General features: G+C 32.7%; 2 protein-coding genes across 3 annotated transcripts in view; one reads left to right on the top strand and one right to left on the bottom strand.

Annotated features, from left to right (window-relative positions):
• plin1 (perilipin 1) overlaps window positions 1–12,885 on the top strand; it is a 47,323-nt gene extending 34,438 nt beyond the window's left edge. For both annotated transcript variants that reach the window (XM_073850611.1, XM_073850610.1), the window contains one exon: window positions 10,073–12,885. In XM_073850611.1, coding sequence (XP_073706712.1) covers window positions 10,073–10,432 — 360 coding nt within the window. In that variant the 3' untranslated portion in view covers window positions 10,433–12,885. The remainder of the gene's footprint in view (window positions 1–10,072) is intronic.
• A 2,798-nt stretch (window positions 12,886–15,683) lies between these two features.
• Window positions 15,684–17,457, bottom strand: LOC141346020 (ras-related and estrogen-regulated growth inhibitor-like protein). Its single transcript, XM_073850941.1, has 4 exons — window positions 17,379–17,457; window positions 17,200–17,253; window positions 17,037–17,113; window positions 15,684–16,646 (listed from the first exon to the last, which is right to left on the bottom strand). The coding sequence occupies exons 1-4, from the start codon at window positions 17,449–17,451 to the stop codon at window positions 16,218–16,220; spliced, it is 633 nt and encodes a 210-aa protein (XP_073707042.1). The 5' UTR covers window positions 17,452–17,457; the 3' UTR covers window positions 15,684–16,217.
• Between the last annotated feature and the right edge of the window lie 941 nt (window positions 17,458–18,398).

The raw sequence follows: 18,398 nt of genomic DNA, 5'->3' as shown, positions 1-18,398 counted from the left end.
GGGAATCAGATTGGCAAATGACCTTTTCAGGCTCCACTGAAGTGCTTAAGGAGCTGCGATATCGGATAACTGGAATTTTTTTAACAGTTCAATCAGTTGTTTTGGTAATTTTTTTAGCAAGAGAGTTCACATAAACACAGAGTGTTTTATATAGTTCACACATTCCAGACCCCCGCAGAGCCTGACAAACTCTTTATTGCACTTGTGAAAGTCAATATAAGATTGTCATAGGGTGCCCTGAGTGGTATTTAATATTTTAAATACCACTGAGGGCACACTGTGACAATCTCATTCTGACTTTCATATTTACTTTACTTATTGACTTTAATATCAGACTCTCTGGTAAATGGATTATTAATCAAGATGCTTTGCCCTTTATAACAGGCTAGTCATTTTTTGGTGTCAGTTATCTGCAGTGTCCAACATTCATTGTATGTGTCAGAGTAATTTATTTTTCCTATGCAGCGTCAGTGGCAAACATGTAGTTAATGACAATGCCAGACAACCACACAAATCTGAGACGTCAGCTGATATGGAAACAAATAGTTTCAATCATGAATAAGTAGTTCATTCTTGGATGTTCCTTTGGTGGCTTGTCGCTGACGTTATTCAGGAATCCAGGGTTTAAGAGTGACATTCTGGCATTGTCAAACTGTCCTCAACCTAACTATGAATCTGTTTTTTGTATCATTTCTTATGATATATGTTTTTTGAGTACATGACTTGTTTCACAATGAATGCATGTTTTTGTTTGTTTTGTTTTGTTGGAATATTTCAGAGAAAATCTCTCAAAATTTCTAAAATTAATGTCTCATCTTCTTTGCATATTGGAATTAGAAGTCAGCCTAATGCAGGGTTCGTACAAGGAGCTAAAGTGCTTGAAGTACTTGAAATTTAAGGCCTGGAAAACCCTTAAAAAAACAATATTCCTGAAAAGATACTTGAGTTATTGAATAATATTGTGTTTAGTTTTTTTCAATAAGCACATATTTTTTCATGCAAAATGATTGAGTTTTGAAGCACTCTAATCGGTAATCGCTAATTTTGAATCATTTAAATTAGATCAGAACTTCGCAAATTATTTGATTCAGATCGGGACTTTGGAGCGCGTATCACAAATCGTTTGATTTGGATCAGAACAGGTTTGTGAATCATTTTGCGAATTGAAGAATTCATATCCAATGATTTGTGATACACGAAGTCCCGATCTGAATCGATCTTTGAATCTTGAATCTTGAATCTTTGAATTATGAAATCAAATTATTTGTGATACACGCTTTGTCGCGAAATGATTCATGAACCCGTTCTGATTTAAATCAAGTGATAAGCACTCCAAAGTCCCGATCTGAATCAAATGATTTGCAAAGTTCCATTCTAAATCAAATGATTCGCGATACACGGTTTGAGGTCCTGACCTAAGTCAAATGATTTGTGAACCCGTTCAGAAAGTCCCAACCTAGGTCAAATGATTCGAAAACCTGCTCAGGAAGTCCCTATCTAAATCTAAATCAAATTATTTGCAATACACACTTTGTCCCTATCTGAATCAAATGATTTGCGATACGTGATTTGAAGTCCCGATCTGAATAATGATTCACAAACCATCATTTCAGATTAGGACTGTGATTGCGAATCTTGTGATTTAGATCAGGACTTCAAATTGTGCATCACAAATGATTTAATTTGAATCATTCAATTTGCAAAATGATTCACAATCTTTTTTCGATCTAAATCAAATGCTTTGTGATACGTGCTCCGATGTCCCGATTTAAATCAAACTATTTGCGAAGCTCCAATCTAAATCAAATGATTCACGATACATGGTTTAAAGTCCCAACCTAGATTAAATGATTCGCAAACCTGCTCAGGAAGTCCCTATCTAAATCAAATGATTTGTGACGCGATCTGAAGTCCCGATCTGAATAATGATTCGTGAACCATCATTTCAGATCAGGATCGGAACACGGATCACAAATCATTTGATTTGAATCATTTAATTCGCGAAATGATTCATGAACCCATTCTGATTTAAATCAAGTGATAAGCACTCCAAAGTCCCGATCTGAATCAAATGATTTGCAAAGTTCCATTCTAAATCAAACGATTCGCGATACACGGTTTGAGGTCCTGACCTAAGTCAAATGATTCGTGAACCCACTCAGAATGTCACTATATAAATTAAATGATTCACGATACGCCATTTGAAGTCCCGATCTGAATAATGATTCACAAACCATCATTTCAGATTAGGACTGCGATTGCGAATCATGTGATTTAGATCAGGACTTCAAATAGTGTAAAACAAATGATTTCATTTGAATCATTCAATTTGCAAAATGATTCACAAACTTGTTCCGATCTAAATCAAATGCTTTGTGATACTCCGAATGCTCCGAAGTCCTAATTTAAATCAAATGATTTGCGAAGCTCCAATCTAAATCACATAATTCACAATCGCAGTCCTAATCTGAAAGGATGGTTTGTGAATCGTTATTCAGATCGGGACTTCAAAATTTAATTTAGATCGGAACTTCACGAATCATTAGATTCAGATAGGGATAAAGCGTATATCGCAAATCATTTGATTTAGATCTGAACGGGTTCGTGAATCATTTCGCGATTTCGCAAATTGAATGATTCAAATCAAATGATTTGTGATGTGCAATTTGAAGTCCAGATCTAAATCAAATGATTTGCGATCCATGCTCTGAGTATTGATCTGAAATGATGGTTTGCCAATCATTCTGCAGATTGGGACTTCAAAACATGTATTGCGAATCATTTGATTTATATAGGGACTTTCTGAGTGGGTTTGCGATAATTGGACCTAGGTCGGGATTTTAAACCGTGTATCACAAATCATTTGATTTAGCTCGAAACTTCACAAATCATTTGATTCAAATCAGGACTTTGGAGCGCGTATCACAAATCATTTGAATTTGATTGGAACGAGTTTGTGAATCATTTTGCAAACTGAATAATTTAAATCAAATGATTTGCAATACGCAATTTGAAGACCAATTTGTGCCCCGAGTCCTAATCTGAAATGATGGTGTGCACATCATTTTTCGGGACTTCAAATTGCATATCACAAATCATTTTATTTAGATAGGGACTTTCTGAGCAGGTTTGTGAATCATTTGACTTAGTTTGGGACTTCAAACCGCGTATCACGAATCATTAGATTTCGATCGGAACGGGTTTTTGAATCATTTCGCAAATTAAATTATTCAAATCAAAAATTTGCAATAAAATTTGAAGTCCTGATCAAAATCAAATGATTTGTGATCCATGCTCTGAGTCCTAATCTGAAATTATGGTTCGTGAATCGCATATCGGGAATCATTTGATTTATATAGGGACTTTCTGAGCGGGTTCACAAATCATTTGACTTAGGTCAGGACTTCAAACCATGTATCGCGAATCATTGGATTTAGAACGGAACTTTGCTAATCTTTTGATTCAGATCGGGACTTTGGAGTGCATATCACTTGATTTAGATCAGAACGGGTTTGTGAATCATTTTGCAAATTAAATTGTTCAAATCAAATGATTTGCGATACGCGATTTAAAGTCCCGTTCTAAATCAAATGATTTATGATACGTGCTCTGAGTCCTGTTCTGAAATGATGGTTCACGAATCATTATTCAGACTTCAAATCACGTATCTGAAAAGATAGTTTATGAGAAAGTAGGCACAAATACAAATGCCTTAAAAAGTTAAATGTGGTTTTACTATAGTAAAAGTGTAGTGTACTTTGTATTTTGTATTTTGTATGGGCTTCACTTTATTTTTGCCATTTTTTTATTAGTCTTTATTTCTTTGTCTATTTATCTTTATCTAGAATTTGAAAAAAAAAATTGTTCGATAAATGAGATCTGATTGAAGTCCTTAAAATCTTTAACATTTTGGCTTTATATCTTTGTTTTCTGGCTGTTGCAAAATAGCAGAAATGATCCAGATGGAATCACACCAAGAATTTGTCCTATTGGCTTACAAAACTGTCATGGATCTAAAGAGGAGAGATATGATTATCATTACTTAAAGGGGTAGTTCACCCAAAAATGAAAATTTTGTCATTAATTACTCACCCAAGATATTTTTTGATGAAATCGGAGAGCTTTTTGACCCTGCATAGACAGCAACGCAACTGACACATTCAAAGCCCAGAAAGGTAGTAAAAAGATTGTTAAAATAGTCCATGAGACATCAGTAGTTCAACCATAGTTTTATAAAGCTGAGAGAATACTTTTTGTGAAAGAAAACAAAAATAATGACTTTAACAATTTCTTCTCTTTCGTGTCAATCTAGTTGACACAGGAAATCCTCCTACTAAGAAAATAAAATCCAAACCAGAATGAGAATGTAGAATTGATTGAATGAATTTGATCATAGCTCAAACGTCTTTGAGCTTAATCAGAATTGCTTTTATTTTTATCCTTATGAACCATGCAGGTCAAAACTGGAACTGAGCACAATGTTACAATAAATTCAACCTTGAATCACTCAAAGCTATAAATTCTCATTTCTTCTCATTCATTGTCTGTGAACAATTGCAGAGTTTGATTGAACACCTGGCAATGTCTATAAAAAACTCTAAAGTTACATGTGATATTAAAAACACTCATTCAGATTTACAGCTTCATAAAGATCTTCAGCAAAGCTTTAGTTTCTCCTGACATGCCTAATACCTATTCCCAGGTGCAGTGGATTCTTTAACCTCGTAGTCATCAAGATGTAATAAAAAAGATCTTTTAGATCTCTTGATTAATTATATGTGTGTCTACCAGATGAAATCAGAGAGAATCTAATGAATCATTCAAAGTTGTCCATTTTTCTTCTTGCTATATTGGTCTCGATTTCCTTGAAAAACAGCCGGCGAGTCTTACAGGAACATGTCCACCAGTAGAACAAACCCCACTGGTTGCTTGATATTGTAATTAGCCACAGACTGCTAGCACAGACATCACATATGTGGACTGATAGAATTGGGTACAGAGATGGTGGTTATTACATCACAGTACCCAGAAAGCAGCTGGAAGATGACGCCTGTGATACAACAAACTGCATAAAAACAATGTGACCAAAAACTAATGAGTACAGTTGCATAAATTCATGTTTATTAACGATATTCAGTGACTAAAATACTTTTGGGCACATGTTATTTCCTTGGTACCTTTACTACACATAATGTTGTCTTTAAATTTGGTTAGACTCTGTTACTGAGTCACGTCTCAGAGATGATCTTATCATTCTATGAAAATCTAGGTTGTTTTGTCTGAGTTTCTTTGTTTTTGCTCTTGAGCTTATCTGTAGAAGTGAGAGGGAGAGATAGGTGGATGCTTGTGTCTGCGTGTTTCTTAAGGATCTGTGTGAGTTTAACTGAGTGGAAAATCTGGAGTGGAAGATCTGTGATAGCACCGCAGTGTTAACGGTGAAAAGCTAAGGCCACACGTTTCTTCACGTTCGAAGTAGATAAGGTACTGTAATCCGTCTGGCTGCGGAAAATTGCACAAAAACTTTCTTTGGCCTTTCCTTTTGAATTTCAGTGCCACAACCTTCCCATTTAGGCCCTGTGCCATAAATCTTTGCCTAACTTACAATATTGTTTTTTTGTTTGTTTGTTTTGCTTTGTTTTGTCTTGTTTTGTAATTTATTTATTTTTTGCTTTTGCTTGTTTTTTTTTTAGTTTTTTAGTTTTGTTTTGTGGTTTATTTTTTGTTTTTGCGTTTTTGTTTTTTTTTTTTTTTTTGGTTTATTTAGATTTTTTTTATGTTGTTTTTAATTTAGTTTCATTCTGTCTTGTTTTGTTTTTGTTTAGAGGTTTAGTTGTTTCTAATTTGTTTTCTTTTGCGTTTTATTTTATGGGATGTTTGGCTTTTGTTGTGTGTTTTATGGTTTATTTATTTTTTGTGGTTGTTTTATTTTTGCTATTTTGCTTTGTTATTGCTTTGCTTTATTGTGCTTTGTTTTTACAAATTTGTTTTTGTTTTGTTTCGTTCTGTCTTGTTTTGTAGTTTGTTTATTTTTGTTTTGCTTTTGTGTTTTATTTTTATGTTTTGTTATGTGTTTTGTTTTATGGTTTATTTTGTTAGTTTATTTTTGTTTCATTCTGTCTTGTTTTTGTTGTGTTTTGTTTGTTTTGTGGTTTATTTATTTGTTTTGCTTTTGCGTTTTATTTTTGTTTATTTTTTGCCTTCGTGTTTTGTTTTTACGATTTTGTTTTGTTTTTTTATTTTGTTTTGTTCTGTCTTGTTTGTTTTTGTTGTTTATTTTTTGTTTTGTTTTCCTTTTGTGCTTTGTTTTTACGAGTTTGTTTTTGTTTTGTGACTTAATTATTTATTTATTGTGTTTTGTTTTGCTTTGCTTTTGTGCTTTGTTTTTACAAATCTGTTTCTGTTTTGTTTCATTGTCTTGTTTTGTTTTGTGGTTTATTTTTTGTTTTGCTTTTTTTAGTTCTTTAGTTTTGTTTTGTGGTTTATTTTTTGTTTTTGAATTTCTTTGTTTTATTTAGATTTTTTATGTTGTTTTAAATTTTGTTTCATTCGGTCTTGTTTTGTTTTTGTTTAGTGGTTTAGTTGTTTCTAATTTGTTTTCTTTTGTGTTTTATTTTATGGGATGTTTGGCTTTTGTTGTGTGTTTTATGGTTTATTTATTTTTTTGTGGTTGTTTTATTTTTGCTATTTTGCTTTGTTATTGCTTTGCTTTATTGTGCTTTGTTTTTACAAATTTGTTTTTGTTTTGTTTCGTTCTGTCTTGTTTTGTAGTTTGTTTATTTTTGTTTTGCGTTTAATTTTTATGTTTTGTTATGTGTTTTGTTTTATGGTTTATTTATTTTGTTGGTTTATTTTTGTTTCATTCTGTCTTGTTTTTGTTGTGTTTTGTGGTTTATTTATTTGTTTTGCTTTTGCGTTTTATTTTTGTTTGTTTTTTGCTTTCGTGCTTTGTTTTTACGATTTTGTTTAGTTTTTTATTTCGTTTCGTTCTGTCTTGTTTGTTTTTGTTGTTTGTTTATTTTTTGTTTTCTTTTCCTTTTGTGTTTTGTTTTCCTTTTGTGCTTTGTTTGTACGAGTTTGTTTTTGTTTTGTGGCTTAATTATTTATTTATTGTGTTTTGTTTTGCTTTGCTTTTGTGCTTTGCTTTTACAAATTTGTTTCTGTTTTGTTTCATTCTGTCTTGTTTTGTTTTATGGTTTGTTTATTTTTGTTTTGCTTTTGTGTTTCATTTTTATGTTTTGTTTTATGGTTTATTTATTTTGTTGGTTTATTTTTGTTTCATTCTGTCTTGTTTTTGTTGTGTTTTGTGGTTTATTTATTTGTTTTGCTTTTGCATTTTATTTTTGTTTGTTTTTTGCTTTCGTGTTTTGTTTTTACGATTTTGTTTTGTTTTTTATTTCGTTTCGCTCTGTCTTGTTTGTTTTTGTTGTTTGTTTGTTTATTTTTTGTTTTGTTTTCCTTTTGTGTTTTGTTTTCCTTTTGTGCTTTGTTTTTACAAGTTTGTTTTTGTTTTGTGGCTTTATTATTTATTTATTGTGTTTTGTTTTGCTTTGCTTTTGGGCTTTGTTTTTACAAGTTTGTTTTTGTTTTGTGGCTTAATTATTTATTTATTGTGTTTTGTTTTGCTTTGCTTTTGTGCTTTGCTTTTACAAATTTGTTTCTGTTTTGTTTCATTCTGTCTTGTTTTGTTTTGTGGTTTATTTATTTTTTGTTTCGCTTTTGTTTTTACTATTTTGTTTCGTTCTGTCTTGTTTTGTAGTTTGTTTATTTTTGTTTTGCTTTTGTGTTTCATTTTTATGTTTTGTTATGTGTTTTGTTTTATGGTTTATTTATTTTGTTGGTTTATTTTAGTTTTTATTCTGTCTTGTTTTTGTTGTGTTTTGTGGTTTATTTATTTGTTTTGCTTTTGGTTTTTGTTTATGTTTTGCTTTTGTGTTTTGTTTTTACGAGTTTGTTTTGTTTTTTATTTTGTTTCGTTCTGTCTTGTTTGTTTTTGTTTATTTTTTGTTTTGTTTTACTTTTGTGTTTTGTTTTCCTTTTGTGCTTTGTTTTTTCAGAGTTTGTTTTTGTTTTGTGGCTTAATTATTTATTTATTGTGTTTTGTTTTGCTTTTGTGCTTTGTTTTTACAAATCTGTTTCTGTTTTGTTTCATTCTGTCTTGTTTTGTTTTGTGGTTTATTTATTTTTTTGTTTTGCTTTTGTTTTTACTATTTTGTTTTATTTCGTGTTTTTTGTGTGTTTTTTTGTTTTGCTTTTGTGTTTTGTTTTTACAAGTTTGTTTTTGTTTTGTGGTTTATTTATTTTTTGTGGTTTGTTTATTTATTTTTGTGGTTTATTTATTGTTTCTGCTTTTGTGTTTGTAATGTTTTGTTTAGTTAAATTATGTCTTGTTTTGTTTTGTGGTTTATTCATGTTTTGTTTTGCTTTTATTTTTTGTTTTGGTTTGCTTTTGTTTTTGCGAGTTTGTTTTTGTTTTGTGTTGTATTTTTATGTTTTGTTTTTGTACAAATTTGTTTTTGTTTTGTTTCGTTCAGTCTTGTTTTGTAATTTGTTTATTTTTGTTTTGCTTTTGTTTTTCATTTTTATGTTTTGTTTTGTGGGGTTTTTTTGTCTATGTTTGTTTTGTTTTTACGATTTTGTTTTGTTTCAATCTGTCTTGATTTGTGGTTTATTTGTTTTGCTTTTGCATTTTTCTTTTATGTTTATTTTTTGCTTTTGTGCTTTGTTTTTACAAGTTTGTTTTTGTTGTGTTTTTGTTTTGTGGTTTGTTTATTTATTTATTTATTGTGTTTTGTTTTGCTTTGCTTTTGTGCTTTGTTTTTCACAAATTTGTTTTTGTTGTGTTTTATTCTGTCTTGTTTTGTGGTTTATTTATTTTTTGTTTTGCTTTTGTTTTTACTATTTTGTTTTGTTCTGTCTTGTTTTTACACATTTGTTTTTTGTTTTGTTTCATTTTGTCTTATTTTGTGTGTTTTTATTTGCTTTTGTATTGTATTTTTGTTTTTACAAGTTTGTTTTTGTTTTGTGGTTTATTTATTTTTATTTTATTTTTTATATTTGTTTATGTTTTGTTTTGTTTTATTCTGTCTTGTTTTGTTTTGTGGTTTATTTATTCTTTGTTTTGCTTTTATTTTTGTTTTGGTTTGCTTTTGCGTTTTTTGTTTTGTTTTGTTTTTTGCTTTTGTGTTTTGTTTTTACAAGTTTGTTTTTGTTTTGTGGTTTATTTTTTGGTTTTGTTTCATTTTGTGTTGTGTTGTGGTTTATTTATTTTTTATTTATATTTGTTTAATTTTTATGTTTTATTTAGTTTTTACAATTTTGTTTTTGTTTTGTTCTGTCTTTTGTGTTTTGTGGTTTATTTGTATGTTTTGATAAAAATAAAAATCCTTTAATAAAGGAGATCTTAAGTCTTCACTGTAGCTCATAGCTCAGTCACTTAGACTTTAGAGGCAATAGAGGTCAGGGAATTTGACAAAGAGCTGTAATTGGCTACAGACAGACCCGTCCCTCCCTAATTAACCCCTGGCCTGGGACTGTTTGGGATCCCATAAAATAGCTAGACAAAAGGAGGAGACTCCAATAGGTCTGGCACCAAAGTTACTCTGCCCTCTAGCAGCTGGATATCTGTCCACATACTGGGAGATATTGTGTGACTCGTGTTATCCTGATGGTATTTTTAAGGACATTTGGTATTTTAGAGAATCATTACTCACAAAAATAATAGGTTTACAGTGTTATTAAAAAAATGGTCTTTGAAATGAGTAAAAGACAGACCAACCTCATTCAGGCCTAGCCATTGAAAACAAAGCAGATATTCTGCAAGTCAAGGTGTTTATATGAGTGGGACTTAAATTTAACTCAGTGTTTAGTATATGCTAATGCCTCATTCTGAAATCTTAATCTCTATTGTTGTCTGAGCATCAAGAATACTAGATGACACCTGCTTGTTTTTAATGCTTATACATTCATGTGAATGAACAGTAGTACTTGACTGCCAAATTCCATAATTTCTGCTACCTTTGAGAGCCTTCACATGTGGAAAACTAAAGAATGGCTTTGTTTTCTTTTATAACAGATTCCTAGGCGATCATCCAAGCCAGAAGGAGGTTCCCAACTGATGGAAAAAGATGGATCAGAAGAATGTGTGAGTGGCTTCCTTGTGCTAGAGTCTAATGTAAGAGACCACATGCACAACTCTCAAAAGCAGCCTCTTAAAGCTACAGAGCTCAAAGAGATATCAGAGGAGACCCGTCTACTGAAGAAGAAGGTCATGAAGCAGATTCCTATGCAGCAGAAAGTAGTTCTTGGTGGCAGCAACAAGAAAGTACCCAACCACAGATCCCAGAGGACAGATTGCACCCAGATCTCCTCCTTAGCATCTTCTTATACTCGTACAGTGCAAAACAGCAGAAACGCCTCCCCTACTGCAGAATGAGAATGGAGCATAGACAGTCAAGAGTGGGATGCAGTTTTCAGTATTTATCCTGCAGGTCTGTCATGCAAAGCAGTCATTGGGCATGATTTCTAAAGTGCTGGCAGAGGGGCACGTCAACTACGGAAGCCCATTCCCGCCACAAAATCTCACTTATCTCACAATTCTGACTTTTTTCTCTAAATTGTGAGTTTAAGTCTCACAATTAACTTTTTTTTCCTCATAATTGCGAGATAATCTCACAAGATTACTATGCAGATTCCTCGCAATTCTGAATTTTTTTTCACAGAATTGCATGATATAAACTCGCAATTGCAAGTTATAAAGTCAGAATTGTGAGATACAAACTTGCAATTCCAACCCTTTTTCTTAGAATTCCAAGTTTGTATCTCGTAATTTTGACATTTTTTCTCTCAATTCCGAGTTTATTTTTATATATTATTTTAGTGATTTTTTTTCTCAGAATTGTGAGATACAAACTTGCAATTTCAACCTTTTTTCTCAGAATTCCGAGCTTATATCTCAAAGTTCTAACTTTTTTTTTTGTATCTTGCGATTCTGACTTTTTTTTTTTTCATAATTGTGATATAAACTTCCAATTCTGACTTTTTTCACATAATTGCATGATATAAACTTGCAACTGCAAGTTATAAAGTCAGAATTGTGAGATACAAACTTGCTATTCCAACTTTGTATCCAAGTTTTTATCTCGCAATTTTGACTTCTTTTCTCGCAAATTCGAGCTTATATCTCGGAGTTCTGACTTTTTTCTCAGAATTGTGAGATATAAACTTGCAATTCTAACTTTTTTTCTCTTTGAATTCCGAGTTTGTATCTTGCAATTCTGACTTTTTTTCTCACAAGTACAATTTTATATCTCACTGTTTTTTTTCACAGAATTGTGTAATATAACCTTGTAATAGATATAAACTTGCAATTCTTTTTTTTTCTACTTTACAGAATTGTTTGCTTGATATAAACTCAAAATTTGAACTTTTTTCTCAGAATTCCGAGTTTGTATCTTGCCATTCTGACTTTTTTTCTCTCAAATGCAAGTTTATATCTCGCAGTTCTGACTTTTTTTCTCAGAATTGTGTGATATAAACTCGCAATTGCAAGTTATAAAGTCAGAATTGTGCGATACAACTTGCAATTCCAACCTTTTTTCTCAGAATTCCAAGTTTGTATCTCACAATTCTGAGCTTGTATCTCAGAGTTCTGACTTTTTTTTCTCAGAATTGTGAGATATAAACTCGCAATTCTGACTTTTTTCCTTTACAGAATTGTTTGCTTGATATAAACTCAATATTCTAACTTTTTTCTCAGAATTCCGAGTTTGAATCTTGCAATTTTGCCTTTTTTTTCTCCCAATTGCAAGTTTATATCTCGTAGTTCTGATTTTTTTTTTCAGAATTGTGATATAAACTTGCAATTCTGACTTCTTTTTCACAGAATTGCGTGATATAAACTCACAATTGCAATTTATGAAGTCAGAATTGTGAGATACAAACTCGCAATTGCATTTTTCTCAGATTTCCAAGTTTGTTTCTCATCATTTTGACTTTTTCTCGCAATTCTGACTTTTTCTTAGAATTGCATGATATACTTTTTTTCTCACAAGTATAAACTCGCAATTCTGACTTTTTTCTCACTGTTGCAAATTTATATCTCACAGTTCTGACTTTTTTTTGCAATTGCAAATTTATATCTCAGAGTTCTGATTTTTTTTGCAATTGCAAATTTATATCTCACAATTATCTAAAAAAAAAACTTTGAAAGTCTTGACTTCAGTAGAATAAAAAGTGTTCTAGCAAAATCACATAAAGTTATTTTGCATTATTGTGACTGATTATATAAAAGTAACTATAATTGCTGCAGAGATGGTGCAAATCTCATTAATGACACAAGGCTATTTTTAAAAAAAAAACTTTTATTGTATTAACAGTCACAGCAATTGGTGATAATACACTTTCTCAGTAAGACGTCCCTTGAAAAACCAAGATGTGAGAAATGAGATTTAATAATTACATGACAGGTTCATTAAGCAAAGACTGCAAAGTTGTGACCAACCCATTAAGTTCAGGAATAAATTATACTTCACAACCATATTTGACCATATCCCTGCATATTGTTTGTTCCTCAGCCCTCAGAGTTTTTTCCACTTTAAAGAATGACAATTACAGCAAGTTATTACAGCAAAGGTTATTCAGTCATTTTGGATTATTTATGGAACTAATATTAACATTGAACTTAATTTGTCAAAATGCCTTTTTAGTCATATCACAATGAGCCGATCAAAATGTTTACATGCAAACTTGTAATGCCTGATTGTGGTCTATGAATATACTGTATAATAAAATGAATATTTGTTTAGATTGTTGATAAATAAATACACATGTACATAAACTGTCAGCTGTACACCATGTATTCAATGCAATTTTTTACTTTTAAACTTCTATCTGGAATCTTTCATCAACCACAAACATACTTTGACAACCTGATTTTGGTTCAACAATACAAATACAGCATTTTCATTTTCTGATTGTAACATTGCACTGTAAAATGGCACTCAGGGGAAGTATTCCTTTGATTCATTAGCTTTACAGCACAAGAATTATTAAAGCTTGTGGTCTAGAAACCAACACATGTTCTCCATAAAGCACTTGAACAGCTTTAGAAATAAAGCTGGGGGAAAAAAACACATTCTGTGCTGTTATCTGAATGCACACAGACGCAATCATTAAACAGTCCATTGTAATTAAACTGCAAGACGGCCTCCTTGAGCTCCTTGAATGATAAAACCTGATACTATTGGAGGCTTTTTTTGATTAATGTAGCATAAGACAATGTTGTGTTGCGTCATCTTATATTTTTAGGCCATAGCGCATTAGCATTGACTCATGAAAGATTCCCACGATCGTCATCACAACAGTGTTTACCTTCTTCAAGCGTTCATGATTACTTGCAGAAGCACTGACATCTTTCCTGTTTAAAAGGAATAGATCAGCTAAAAATGAACATTTGCTGAAAATGTACTCATCCTCAGGCCAGCTAAGATGTAGATGAGTTTGTTTCTTAATCTGAACAGATTTGGAGAAAAGAAGTCAGAATTGACTTTTTTTCTCAGAATTGCATGATATAAACTCACAATTGTGACTCATAAAAGCCATAAAATCAGAATTTTTACTTTTTTTGCAATTACGAGTTTATATTTTGCAATTCTGGCTTTTTTTTTCCACGCAATTGCGAGTTTATATCTCACAATTATTTTCTGCGCAATTGAGAGTTTAACTCACAATTCTGACTAAGAACTGACTTAAACTTGAAATTCTGACTTTTCCTCAGAATTAAGCTGGTATCTTGCAATTCTGACTTTTTTTGCGCAATTGCGAGTTTATATTTCAATTCTTAGTCAGAACTGACTTAAACTTAACATTCGGACTTTTCCTCAGAATTAAGCTGGTATCTTGCAATTCTGACGTTTTTTTCGCAGTTGCGAGTTTATATCTCACAATTCTGACTTTTTTTGTGCAATTGTGAGTATAATGCTTAATTCTGACATTTTCGCGCAGTTGTAAGTTTATATCGTGTAATTTTGCCTTTTTTCGCGCAATTGCGAGTTTATATCTCAATTCTTTTTTACGCAATTGAGAGTTTAACTCACAATTCTGACTAAGAACCGACTTAAACGTGAAATTCTGACTTTTTCTCAGAATTAAGCTGGTATCTTGCAATTCTGACTTTTTTTGCGCAATTGCGAGTTTATATCCCACAATTCTGACTTTTTTGCAATTATTTGTATCATGCAATTCTGACTTTTTGTGTGCAATTGCGAGATTATATCCCACAATTCTGACTTTTTTGCAATTATTTGTATCATGCAATTCTGACTCTTTTTTTGCCCAATTGTTAGTTTATATCTCAATTCTTAGTCAGAACTGACTTAAACTTGACATTCGGACTTTTCCTCAGAATTAAGCTGGTATCTTGCAATTCTGACGTTTTTTTCGCCGTTGCGAGTTTATATCTCACAATTCTGACTTTTTTGTGCAATTGTGAGTATAACGCATAATTCTGACATTTTCGCGCAATTGTAAGTTTATATTGTATAATTTTGCCTTTTTTCGCGCAATTGCGAGTTTATATCTCACAATTCTTTTTTTGCGCAATTGAGAGTTTAACTCACAATTCTGACTTTTCCTCAGAATTAAGCTGGTATCTTGCAATTCTGACTTTTTTTGCGCAGTTGCGAGTTTATATCCCACAATTCTGACTTTTTTGCAATTATTTGTATCATGCAATTCTGACCTTTTTTGCCCAATTGTTAGTTTATATCTCAATTCTTAGTCAGAACTGACTTAAACTTGACATTCGGACTTTTCCTCAGAATTAAGCTGGTATCTTTTCAATTGCTAGTTTATATCTCACAATTTGGACTTTCTGAGTAATTGTGAGTTTATATTGCGTGATTCTGACTTTTTTCGTGCATGTGAGTTTATATCTTGAAATTCTGACTTTCTGCTCAGAATTTGCTCGTAATTTTGAGTTTTTCCGCAATTCCAGGTTAATATCGCGTAATTCTGACTTTTTCCACACAATTGCGAGTTAATATCTCACAATTCTGACTTTGTTTGCGCAATTGCGAATATATATCACACAATTCTGACTTTTTGGCGCAATCGAGATTTAGTCAGAATTGCGAGATATAATATCAAAATTCAGACATTTTCTCTCAGAATTCCAAGTTTGTATTTTGCAATTGTGACTTTTGTTTTCGCAGTTGCCAGTTTACATCTTATCATTCTGACTTTTTTTCGTGCAATTGCGAGTTTATACCTCACAATTCTGACTTTTTTTTCACAATTATCTTCCAATTCTGACTTTTTTTGCGCAATTGCGAATTTATACCTCACAATTCTGATTATTTTTTGCATGATATAAACTCACAATTGTGAGTTATAGTCAGAATTGCAAAATATAAACTTGAAATTTTTATTTTTTCTACAGAATTTTTTTCACAACTGCAAATGTATCTGTTGCAATTCTGACTTTTTTACTCAGAATTGCATGCTATAAACTCTAGATTTGAAGAAATTTAGCATTACATCACTTCTTCACCAATGGATCCTCTGCAGCGAATGGGTGCTGTCAGAATGAGATTTCAAACAGCTGATAAAAATATCACAATAGTTCACAAGCAATCAACACGACAGTCATCAATTCAGATCTTGTGAAGTCCAAAACAATCCAAAGCAGTTCTTTATGTTGATTCCTTGTGGATTATTGTGATGTTTTTATCAGCTCTCATTCTGACGGCACCTATTCACACCAGAGGATCCACTGTTGAACAAATACTAAACTTTAAATCTGTGTAGATTAAAAACTCTGAAGGTCTGAATCTCGGATGGCCTGAGGGTGAGTGTATTTTCAGCAAGTTTTCATTTTTAGCTAAACTATTCCTTTTGAAGTAAGAAAAGGAGGTTAAATTACATATTTACCCTCATTCAATGGCATATTCACTCCACTTATGATTGATATAATCTGCTGCCACATAACAACTTAAGCATTTTATTGAGAACTCTCCGATTTCAGCATTCTCAATGGAAGCCATCACCTTAGCAGACATACTAGGGCAATCTCTTATTTGCCCACGCAGAAGATCCAGCTGTAGTCACATGAGAGATCCCAGACTCTCATGCAAGCCACAGCAACAGCTCGTCCCTCTCAGCGGATCTAAAATAGGTCATATTAGACCACATAAGTGTTATTTCCAGAGCTCCCATCAGCTTCACAGCGAATCTGTTCGCCTGCGGGCGAACACTGCAGACATGCTCTTCACAATGCCCTTGATCCCTGCTAACTTTTTCACAGACACCCTGGACTCCCTGATGCGATCCAACAGCCCATGGAAAACCATAAGGACACTGTGGTAGTTCTCAGCAGCCGAGACCTCATAAAACTGACAGTCTGCAGAGAGCGCAAGCAGCCTGCCCTCTTCGCTGAGGACCGTACGCCGATGGTGTAGGTCCCTCTTGTTTCCCACAATAACGATGGGCATCTTCTCAAAGCCCAGAATGTCCTTGGTGGTTTTGATTATTTGAATGAGTCTGGAGACCGCGTTAAAACTGGCTCGGTCACAGATGCTGTAGACCAGCACAAAGCCATCTGCCCACTGGACTCTTTTCTCACACATCAAGGACTCGGAAGACAGATCCTGCTGAGAAGATTTCACATAGTGTATTTAATATTTGTTATTCACTTTAGAACATTTTAGATTTATGCAGAAAAAAACACATGAAACCAGCCTAAGCTGGTCTGATGGTCTAAGCTGGATTAAGATGGTCTTCCAGCCTGTACAAACAAATATACAGTTGGTTTACCTAGGCTGACAAGTTACAAAACCCTGTCCAAACACCTTATAAATCTAGCAAACAAACAATTCCGACCAGGCTTTGAGACCAGCACATTATCTTAAGCAGGTTTATGCTTTGTTCACCAGAGATATCTGAATAAAATTCAGTATATAAATTAAATAATAAGAATAAAACTAAAAATATTGAACAGTTGACAAAATAGCCTACATTTTACAACTGAAACACTGAATCACCTGTGAATATGGTGCATCCCAGATATTCAAAGTTTGCTCTCGTCCATCCACAACAACATTGTGAGCATAAAGGGACTCTTTGGAGAAACCAGAGTAGTAGTTATAATGAAATGTAAAAATCTTAAGGAAAACTTATAAATCATTCAGTGAAAAGAAAACATACCGATATCGCCATATTCCCCGATGAATCTCCGAGTCAGAAATCGGACAATAAGTGCTGCAAAACACAAGTCATGTGAGCATAGGGCAAGATGTTCACAAAGTTACAAGAGATGTCTGAAGAAGAAATAAATGCATTTTATGAATGTACATCATAGCATACCTTCTAAAAAATAAACTTACCAGATTTTCCCACATTGTCTGTGCCGAGTACCACGACGTTTGCGTCCATTCTCTGTCCGTTTAGTCTAGTCATGTCCTTCTGAGAGATGCTGCGAGTGATCTGGCGCGTGTCCGCAGCAGTCAACAAAGTTGCGGGGAAGGCGGAGCTTATACATGCTCGTTCCCGTGACGCTGGTGTGCCCTCCGATGAGTTTCATAAACTGCAAAGAGCATATAAATCAAAGAAATCACAATAAATATTGAATGTCCGTTGCCTTAAAAATAAGGTCTGTTTGTCAGTAATCGGCATTTAATTGCCATACTTTGCTTTAAGGAGACTGTGAATACTGTATTTGTAGTCGCTGTTTACATGGATTGTTCAGACACTGAACCAGTTTTAGGCCACAAGGTGGTGTAAGTAGGCCATTATGGGTTAGAGAATGATTGCTTCTGCTTTTAACGTGAAACCACCTGCTAGGTTTTTCTATATAAACTATATAGTGTTTTTTATAAGTATAAAGTATAAAGTCGTCACACGTGTTTCTTAAGCAAATTACTTTATATGCTTGTTTCATTATAAATTATAATAATGTTTGTGTATTTTAAAACTTAAATAACAATTTGTAGCTATCTATAGTAGGCTACTGTAGCTATCTACCTTATTTTTCCGTAAGAGCAGGTGCGGCCATTTGTAAATTTCTTGGGTCATCAGCATCCAGCTATTTTAGCTGTATCAGACAACTAGTTTGCTGCGTGATATTGCAAATGTGTCTTACCATATTATTTTGATGTATTATCTTAATTATGAACACATTGGTTTGTAGAGCAAACAGTGAAGTGCAGGGCTGCCAACTTTTGAGTTCAGCTTGGAGTGAGAATTCCCACAATTCCCACAATTTAGAAACCAAACAAATTAGAATTTAAAAAGAATAATGATAATAATAAAAAATTAATATTATTATTCTAACGACAGTAATATTGAAAACAATTCTGTAAAGTGAATAAAAACAAGTATTTCACCGGTATGTTATTTTACCTTTT

The sequence above is a fragment of the Garra rufa genome, chromosome 11, assembly GCF_049309525.1.
Source record: "Garra rufa chromosome 11, GarRuf1.0, whole genome shotgun sequence".
NCBI lineage: Eukaryota > Metazoa > Chordata > Actinopteri > Cypriniformes > Cyprinidae > Garra > Garra rufa.
Note: the sequence above shows the minus strand (reverse complement) of the source record. Positions and strands in the feature narration are given on the sequence as shown.

Coding starts and splice junctions, on each gene's coding strand:
- LOC141346020 (XM_073850941.1), bottom strand. CDS start 17,451: ATGACTAGACTAAACGGACAGAGAATGGACGCAAACGTCGTGGTACTC. Junction 17,254..17,378: donor AGACAATGTGGGAAAATCTG/GTAAGTTTATTT, acceptor TGTGTTTTGCAG/CACTTATTGTCCGATTTCTG. Junction 17,114..17,199: donor CGGGGAATATGGCGATATCG/GTATGTTTTCTT, acceptor GTTTCTCCAAAG/AGTCCCTTTATGCTCACAAT.